General features: G+C 41.1%; 1 protein-coding gene across 1 annotated transcript in view; it reads right to left on the bottom strand.

Annotated features, from left to right (window-relative positions):
* LOC105808114 overlaps positions 1–10,248 on the bottom strand; it is a 47,062-nt gene continuing 36,814 nt past the window's right edge. The window contains exons 10-11 of the mRNA XM_012641676.1: positions 4,354–4,462; positions 1–135 (exon numbers count right to left, since the gene is read on the bottom strand). Of these exons, the coding sequence (XP_012497130.1) occupies positions 1–135; positions 4,354–4,462 (244 nt within the window). The remainder of the gene's footprint in view (positions 136–4,353; positions 4,463–10,248) is intronic.

Raw genomic sequence — 10,248 nt, 5'->3', positions numbered from 1 at the left:
TCACTTACCCAAGGACACCAGGCTGCTGCAGGTCTCCAGCATCACAAACCTGTACAGGATCCTCTGAGCATCATCCGGGTCCTGCTGCTCCTCCCAGGTGAAGGCCAGAGCCACGTCCTCAAACAACACCAGCCCCTGTAATGGCACATTTCTGCTCGATTCAAGTCATCATCCCTGGGTCACATGAACAGGAATTAGAAAGATCTCTTTTCTCTGTCTGATGTGTACCTTATATAAGATGCAATGTGTAGTCTGTTACGAGAAAAAAAATCACAGTATAAATATCCTTTCTGTGTAATGATTTATTAATTACAGTTGACTCAAACAACAGATTTGAACTGAGTCCATTTATACACAGATTTTCTTCTGCCTTTGCCAACACAGGGACAGTAATGTCACAGCTCCAATTAAGAAATAGTAAATTCCAGTCTGTAAATCTTTAAAAAAAATGAAATAGTCAATAAATATTCTCTTCCTTGTAATTTTTAAATAACATTTTCATTCCTCTAGCTCATTTTCTTATAAGAATATAGTATATAATACATATAACATAAAAAGTACCCGTTAACTGACTACTTTATAAGTAAGGCTTCCAGTCAACTGTAGGCTATTAGTAGTTAACATTTTGATCAGTCAAAAGTTATAGGTAAATTTTCAACTACATTGGTGATTGGCACCTCTAGCCCCTGAGTTCAGTGGTCCCCCATGCTACAAATACTATTACAAAGTTTACCTTATAGGCATTGAATCATATTTTTTGGTAGGGATAAAACTATAAATAAAATTCTCCTCTGAGGAACTTGTGGTATTAAGTCTTAAGTATAAATATACAACTGGAATAATAATAGATTTTTTCCTATTAACAGGATATTTCATTATGAAACCCGAGGTGATCTTCAAGTTGGAATAGTTAGTAAACAACTTTAGACACAAATTCAATGTAGACCACAATAAGAAAGAAGGACAAAATACAGTTCTATTTTCAATAAGGTTGCACTACACTGAAGAATAAGAGATGTTTAGCTTTTATATTCAGTCCCAAGGACATAAAGAACACGACATACATTAATGGAACTCTACATAACAACATGTCCGTGTAAAGAATCCTGGGCCAGGATAAGATCAACACAGTCTTAAAGGAACTAATTATGAAGAAATTCTCTATGTAAATATTTGACCTAATAAATAGGTTAGGTAACGAGGAAAACCTTAGAAGAAGAGATAATATTTCCTTTTAGCACAATTATACCAGATGCCAGGGAGGGTGAAGACATATGGTGCTGAGATCATTCTGCTTTGGACCCTGACGAGATGTAAAGGAAGGCTGGAAACCTTAGTGGCTACCTTCTGTAGGGCTGAAGATGGAGCTCCATCACCAGTGGACAATGACTTAACGATACATATGTAATGAAACTTTTCTAAAGATGGGGTTCAGGGAACTTTTGGGTTGAGGAATATAGGTGCCAGCGGGGTTGTTGTATACTGTATAATAAACCAGTCAGTGATCTGTTCCAGCAAATTATTTAACATGGGAAGGGGGCATGAGTACCCACAATTTATACTAAAGTTGGATAAAAGTGTAGATTGACTGGTGACCCACTACCAACTTGCATCTGAAGTGAAACGCCACTCTTGGGGAAATAGCCCTTAACCTACAGGCTTCGTGCTAACTCTGGGAAATTAGTGTTACAACCGAATTGAATTGTAGGACACACAGTGTCCACAGAGAGCTAGAAAGCTGCTTGGGAAGGAAAACCCAACATATCTGGTATCACAAGTGTTCTGGGGTTTATAGTTTCATAATTTCTCACATTAAAAAAATTTTAGGCTGGGCATGGTGGGTCACACCTGTAACCCTAGCACTCTGGGAAGCCGAGGGGGGAGGATCCCTTGAGGCCAGGTGTAGGGACCGTCCCTGGGCAAAAATTGGCTTAAGCCCAGAGTCAGCGAAACTGGGTGTGCTCTCCTTGGTGCCAGAGGTGAATAGGTCTGGACACGGCCTGTTGAACAAACAGAACTATTCCTCATGACAAACAGCTTTATGGCAGATAGCCAAGGGCCTGGGGTCTTGCAAACAACCCAAGGCGTCTCATTGTCCTGCACACGGTGATGAGGTCAAGAAGTTGAGATGCAAACATCCGCTTCCCTTGAGCAATCATCTGGAAGGAATGAAAATGTGTTTTCCTCAAGGCGCCCAAGGTAGTTACGTACCAGGAAGTAGCTGCCGGACAGAGAAAAGTATAAAAATAAAATGACTGGTGCAATCGGGCACTGCAGTCTTGTACGTCTTTATGTGTGTCTGTGTGTTTCTTTCTGTGTCCATCCCCCGTTCTGCAATCGAGCCGCAACACCAGGAGTTTGAGACCAGCTTGAAGAAGAGCAAGACCCTGTCTCTACAAAAAAATGAAAAATGAAAAATGAGCCATGCATGGTGGTACATGCCTATAGTCCCAGTTACCTGGAAGGCTGAGGCAGAAAGATTGCTTCAGCCCACAAATCTGAGGTTGCAGAGACCTATGATCATGTCACTGCACTCTAGCCTAGGCAACAGAGACCCTGTCTCAAAAATAAACAAATAAATAAAATGATCAGTTAATTATATGGTCACTTTTCGTTCTTAACCAACTATAGTATTAACTACAGTTCTAGTCCATAAAGAGACTGATGCATACATCTGTTTTTCCTTACTCAATAGTAAACAATTAGCTGAAAGATCAGAAAAATTAAATACAGTCTTTAAAAGCATTTGAAAGCATGACAAATTTTTTTGGACTACAAATATACAATTGTATATTAACAAAAGCTATAGATAAGATCACTGATGTAAATTTGTATAAATAAAAGGTACTAATTATAAAAAACTTATTTTTATTCTTTGCATATCTTTTTATTGACCTCTGTTCAATTGTGTCCTACTAACTCCTGAATGCTTTCTCCCTGTGGACATTGAGGGATGTCAACACATATGTTGGATAGATCAACACTTCTCAAGGGATTGAAACTAGTCAATCAGTACATATGCCCTTCAAGTCTTGCCAGGAATGACATTTCCAATGTACCAAACAAAGTTACTACGTGGGTTTATGAGTATCAACAGCTCCTCCCCCTGCATTGGCAATGCATGCTGATATTATTATATAAACAAACAAACAAAAGTGGTAGGAGTTGACACCAGATGCAAGTTGACTTGAGACAGAAGAGTCCTGGAAAAGTTTTACTTGGGTGATTGGGCATATGTTAGGAAAAGAAAAAGCAAGGATAGGTCTTGGGCAAGAGTCAAACCTCTCACACCCTCATCCACCCTTGCCCAAACTTCAGCCCCCTTTTACCCCAAACCCTACCACACTGAAAACCATAATAACCCAGACGACTCAAGCCAGGAATTTGTTTCGAGAGGAACAGCACTGGTAGTTGGAACTCTGAAAGACTCCTGCAAGAAATTCTTTTCCTAGTTTGTGGCAGACACTAGGGAAAGAGAAGCAAAATTAAGGTCTATCTCACATATGTAAAAATAAATAAAAGCATTAAAGACTTCATAAACAGACGGATGAGTTGACGGAACGTGGGAGTTTTGGGGAAAATAATTATGAGACACTGGATGTGTACTCGGGCAAAGGATTGTGGACCCTCGTATTTTACCTCACTACATACATTAGAGCAGTTTTTCCAATTCAATAATACAATCCATTGAAGATGCACAAATTAATTTAGTGGAAGAGAACAAATATCTTTTTTACAGAATCTAAGACTGTTACCTTATTATTACCTTGTTTGTTAACAAGCTTAAAGTATAACAGAAACAGGATGTTTCAAGCTCTATAATCTCAACTGTAAAATACAGTCGTGGCTCGTAAAAACGCAATACTTTTAACCGAAGTAAAAAAAATTAAACCTGCTTATCAATATGCTAGACTATTTTGTTCACATTCTAACTTCCCGTGGTCCACAGTGTCTCAGGTTGTCAATCCAGGATTTATCAGAGGAGCTGAAGTCCACGTCGTTGTCACGTGTCTAGAGAGTAGTCCTAATCCCTCAGGTCCCGATCCATAGGCAGCCAGACGGACTCCCCGGAAGTAAACAAAACTTCCTCCGTTGGTTCCCAGCGGAATACCGCAGGGCCTTGTGGGGAATGTAGTCTCACACCGCGTTGACGACACCAGCACAGTTCCGCGGGAAGAACTTTTCGGCGTTCCTTCTGCGCATGTGCAACTCCGCCCACCTCCGCCATCGTCCTCTGGGAACTTCTGGCTCCCGCGCTCTCCGTGGCTCTGCAGACCAGGGTTTGGATTCTGCGACCTTACAGGTTGGTGCAACAGTGAATGGGGACCCTGGTGGGCGGGCAGGTGTCCCTACTTGGTGGGAGCAGAAACGCGGGTGGATCCGAGGCGGGCGGGGCCTGGCGTGCAGGTGCGAGCCGCGGACCTCGAAAGGGGCGACTCGGGCTGTGCGGTCCACGGTCGCTCTGTCGGAAGACGGCGCTGCCCGAGGGAGGGGGTGGGCTCCCAGGGTGCAAGAGCTGGTTCCCGAAGCTCCGCGAGGGGGTGGTCGCGTCCGAGATGGCGGCGGGGGCACAGGGGCGGGGCCCGCAGGCGGCGGGGAGTTCAAGGTCCGGCTCCGCCCCTGGAGGACCCTGTTACTAACCTGCCTGACGCTCTGATTACTCACCTGTCAGGTGAAGGTATTAGCAGTACCGGTGAAATGCCCCTACGTTCTCAGATGAGTAATTGTGAAGTGTGTGCAGACTGAGTCTTCCTGTGTGGCAGTCTTCCTGTTTGGGGGGTTTCTTTGTGTCTCTTCAGCAGGTGACTTTCTGGTCTCCTGCCACACTGTGCAGCCTGCCCAGCACTCCTGGTTTCAGTTTGCAGAAGTTTATTCAACACCCACTTTCCAGGGACAGTGAGCTCTCCAAGGGAAATTTGGATCCTGGATGGTGGTTCTGGTTTTTTTGGGAAATAAAGTGTGTTAACAGAGTTTGAAAGTGAACATCCTGTGAATTAAAATTTCCCCTGAAAGAAAACCCCTCTGACCTAAACTCACTAACTAGCTCCTCAGGGCAGAGGCAAAAGCGTCTCAGGAAAGGAGGGATCCTAGCTTTTATCACCCAAGCAATTAATGATCCTACTGCCCAGAGTGAACAAGATTGGATGATGCTACTTTCTCAGGAAGCTAGAAACTACTGGTGCTATTGGAAGGTTTGGATAACTTGGAAAGCAGGGGTAACTTTGGTAACTTGGAAAGATAGGCAGGTGCCTAGGAAATGTTACAGGTTAGTGCTTTGTGGTCTGAGGTGGAGGCCTACCCTAGCATACGTACCTGAAAGAATTTCTCTACATTACTCTGAAGATGCTCAGGTTTCTTTAATCTCCCCTCATTGATTGTTTTCAGAGTCTGAGCTCTCCCAGACCTATTTGCCATCTAGAGATAAGGTGATGGTCTGTCTATCCTGATCATTCTTTCTGGAAGTTCAGGAAGGGTTTGCTAAGTATATCTGCTTGTTTAAAAAAAGGCTGAAAAAATTGAGTTTGAAAAGATAAGTGACTTTCCCAGAATCACATGCTATGTACATGTGAGACATCTTGTGGTTTTGGCTAATGTTATACATTTTTGCACCATTGACTCAAAAGAAATGTTTATTTCTGAGATTACTTTTGCGACACTGAAGCCAATTTAGAACCAATATTGCCTTAAAATACCTCATCTTAAACGTGCCAATTACGATAACACTTCTGTTTTCCATTTAATGTCAGTAATCTGTTTCTAAAATTCATAAATTCTGCAGGAATGCAAGGAGTGTATTTGAAATGAGAAAATTAGACTGAAGCACAGTTGTGCAGGCCAATAAAATGGAACTAAAACACAGAAAAATGTCTCCATGTAAGTAACAATAACGTTATACTGTAAGAAACTTTAAACGTAGGTTTGGAATTTTTAGATAAATTTTTTGTTTGATTCACATGGCTTCAACCATGCTGAAGTCCATACACTTGACATATATTGGTTTGGGCAAAACTTCTACATGTGGTTTTGAAGTTTTAGTTACTGTATTGGCATGTAATTGAAGATTGTTTCTCCCACTCCCTTACGTGTTTCAGGACTTAGATGTATCATATCCTTTCCTTTGCAATGAATACACAAAAATTTATAGGCTTAAAAAAAGAACCACTTAATTTGATCCTATTTCTGTATGTCAACATTTGGGCTGACCTCATTTGGGAAGCTCCTATGTGATAATGTTTGGGATCACAAATGAGGCTTTACTCACCTGGCTTTTTGACTGAGGGTGGTTGGTTTAGGATGGCTTCACTTAGGTGTGTGGTGGTTTCTGCTGACACGCAGCCTAGCTCTGTTTGTATCACCTTTATTCATGTCCTCTTGGCCATAGCAATTCAAATGGCAAAGCCCAGGATATTGTCAGCAGGGACCATAGAGGGTGTGGATATATGGAATTTTGTCATTTGGAGCCATTACTGGGACAGTGTATCACAAGAAATGCATATCATATACATTTTTCCTGTGTAATCATGGGTGAAACATGTTAGGTTGTGACATGCTTACTTTCTGTGAAATTTAGGAATATAAAAGGAAGGGGCCAGGTGTGGTGGCTTATACCTGTAACCCCAACTACTCTGGAGGTTGAAGTGGGAGGATCTGCTTGAGCCCAGGAGTTCAAAGCTGCATTGAGTTATGATCTACCCACTACACTCTAGCCTGGGCAACAGAGTGAGACCCTGTCTCAATTACAAAAGAAAAATGCAAGAGATGTTCTAGTTCTAATACCATACAGCGTCCTGTGTGGTATTCCTGTATAGGAGAATACCTCATATAGCCCAAATGTATTTCTATAACATTAATTTTAATGAAGATACAATGTTTCACCCTCTGATGTAAATTACCATATATTTCTTTCAGGAACATTAATTGTTGCTAAATCACTTGATAATGTTTGTGTTCCTTAGTCCAATAATAAAATAAATGTCTAAAATCTTCACCAATTGATGTAGTGGTGGATGGTACATCTTCAGTGGGGTCTTTTTTGCCTTTTCCTGTCTAGAGGACCGTTCTCTGACGGGAGGCTTTCTAATCTTTGATCTTATCCCCCTAAAGTGTAGAGTGTTTTGAGCCAGAGAATCTAGGACCAAACCACACCAGTTTCTCATGACTCTACTCCATTCGCCTTTTCTCTGAGGGATGCTTCTGGAATCCATAATGCGTTTCCAAGAACAACAAAAAATGAATAAATCATTGGTGAGTTGTGTGGTTTTTTATTCCTCATTTTGTTTTACATTGTATTTTATGAGCTTCATGGGGTCCATGAATTAAAGTGGAAAAGTAGAAATTAGTAAAACTTAGCTTCAGAGAAATGTCTATAAATAAGATGAAGTTGGATGTTCATATAGCCAGGTTATAAGATTATAGAGTCATCTAAGTTGACTGCCAATTTGTCAGTGATCTTTTTGATTTTATGACAAAAAGGCAGACATGTTACATCAGTTGAATAGAATGTGAGCAGAGAGCATGCTAAATTCTCATAGGATCTGAAGGGTGCTGACACCAAGTCTGAAGCTTCGTTCGTTGGTCACATAGATGGTGTAGTGGGAAATTTTTTACTGCAAATTTAGAAATAAACGTTTCAAGCATTCAGTAGTGGAAACAGTTACCTAGTGCTAAAACAAAACTCACGTATTAAGATACTATCATTTACTAAAATAGTGTGGTCCCAGATGGCTTTTGAAAGACTGTACTTGATGTCATAGAAAAAGCTGGCCTATCTAAATGACTGAGTTGCCGACATGTCCTTAAGTAAACCCTCATGTATTTCTCTCAGGTTGTGTGTATATGTGCGGGTTTGCAGCAGCATGTGCAGAGTTATATTTTCTGGTAAATATTTCCAGTGCTAATTTACATTTTAGCCCACTTAGGGTAGTCTTAGTTCAGTTCTTCAGATGCTCACCAGAAACCTGAGTTACGGTTAAATCCAATGCCTACTCTCTGTGCCTTACTGAGTCTTCTGCCATACTTGTTATACTGTCCATGACCTTCTGGAAATTCTTTTCTTATTTCTGTCATGGCTTCACTGATAAATTCTTCTCTGATTCCCCAAATTCTACTTTTCTTCTCCTTAACATTTATCATCCAAGTCCTCCAGCCTGGACGCCGTCCTCTCACTCTGCAGTTCTCCTCGACACATCTGGCCCTCTGTGGTTCACGCTTCTCTTTCTCTCTGGCTGGTGCCCCTTTCCCAGCCTTCTGACCATAGGTTCAGCTCCCCGTTGAATGCTTGTTTGTAGTTATCTGAATGGCCTGTCCGGCTCAACAAATCCAAAATGGAAAGCACATGCTCCTCTCTTCCCTCACATGTGGTATCACTGCCATCCAGCCAGTGTCCCAAGCACCAAAGTGGATTTTTTTTATGGACTCCTCCCTCTCTCTCCCAGGTCTACTGTCATCTGGTGGCCACCCCTGCTACTTTTGTTTGTTTATTATTTTTATTTGTTGTAACATCATCATCCAGTGCCAATGTAGGGGGAGGAGCTGTTAGTGCTCACAGACAACACGTTGACTGTGTTTGTTACATTGGAAAGGTCATTCTCAGCAAAACCTGAAGGGCGTGTTACTCAGCATTGAGCTTTTATGCCTTGGGAACTATGTGTCTATCCAATGTGTGTGGTGACTGTGTCCAAGCGGAGTTTTTAACTCTGGGAGAGGGCCACACTGAGCCTGCAGCAATCAGTCAATCACTGTTCAACATTTCCTACTCAGGCACTGGGTCCCACAGCGGTTTCTTCAAGTGAGTCTCTGCCCCTGTGAGCCGTGACTCCCTATACTTGCCTCTCCGTCTCTCCAGTCTTGTGGGTAGCAGTTTCCTCTGTGTCTTGTTCTCACTGTTGGATCCAAGAAGAATTGTTGTTTAGTCTCTTTAGCTTTCTATATCTTGTTAAAATGGAGCAAAGACTTCCAAGCCTCTTACATGTGGACGTGGAAACCCAGATGATATTTTTTAAAGTACATATGTTCTTAATGTCTTTGTGGATAATCAAAGAATTTTTCTTTGCAGAATTAGGAATGAGATGAATTAGAATTTTTAATATGGAGCTTTCCTTTATTCATAGAATAAACTCAAAATTCATTCTTACTCTTTGTGGTGTGCATCTCTTCTCTATGAGTAAATATTAGCATTTCCTCAAATTCTGTACTTGCTCTTTTTCTTCTTCAGTTTCTTAGGTACTCTTCAAGCCATTTCATTTACTCTGTGTCAGGCAACACTGAGATTCTGTTACTCTCCATATCTTCTCCCTTCACCATAGATGTCTCTGCTGAACTCTGGAATCGTATATCCAGTCGCCAGTTGGACATCCCACGTATCTGACCAGTTATTTCCAATGTGATGTGTCCAAGTCTGTGTCAGTTCTACCCATCCTATGCTTCTTCCCTTTGCAGATTTTACCTTATGGCACCAGTATCTAACTAGCTGCATTTATGCACATAGCCTGGAAATAAAACTCTTTTTACCTGCTCAGTAAATAACAGCAAATCTGTTGCTGCTTTTTTTTTTTTCTTTTTTTCTCCAAGTTTAGTACTACTTCACTATTCTGTATTTTTTCTGCTCTGTGTGCTGAAATCACTGGTCATCTGTCACCTGTTTTCTTCCCCTCTGACTCACCGTTGAGCCTTTCCCTGTTGTCCTAGGGATGACTGGAAATGTAAATGTAGTCATGTAACTTACCTGTTCTTACAGGAGCTCATCGTTGACACCCTGTGGCTTGGGAAGTGGTCATGTTCATCCCAGGGTGGACACAAGCAGTCCTTTGGCATGCAGATGGGAACTTTTGGAATACAGTTGTATGTGTTTTTAATTTATAAGTAATTACAAGCTGATGGGTACATACACTTTCTTGTTGTTCAATTAGGTCAAATATTTAAATGGAGAATTCATAATTAGTTCCTTCAATATTGTGTTTATGTCGTCGTGGCCAACGATTATTCACGTAGAAACTGTGTAGTTTCATTAATGTAGTGTATGTTCTCTGTGCCCTTGGGAATGAGCTTTTGTTGTGGACTCCTAGTCATGACAAAATATTCACATGGATGAGCTAAACATCTTTGGTTTTTCAGTGATATACATCCTTGTAATAAAAAATAGAACTGTATTTTCTCCTTTCTTATTATAGTGTACATTGAAATTGTGTCTTAATTAGTTTACTAACACATTATTCCAGGTATGTATTTATACTTACGTCTACATACCAG

Source organism: Propithecus coquereli, unplaced genomic scaffold (genome assembly GCF_000956105.1).
Source record: "Propithecus coquereli isolate 6110/MARCELLA unplaced genomic scaffold, Pcoq_1.0 Scaffold168, whole genome shotgun sequence".
NCBI lineage: Eukaryota > Metazoa > Chordata > Mammalia > Primates > Indriidae > Propithecus > Propithecus coquereli.
Note: the sequence above shows the minus strand (reverse complement) of the source record. Positions and strands in the feature narration are given on the sequence as shown.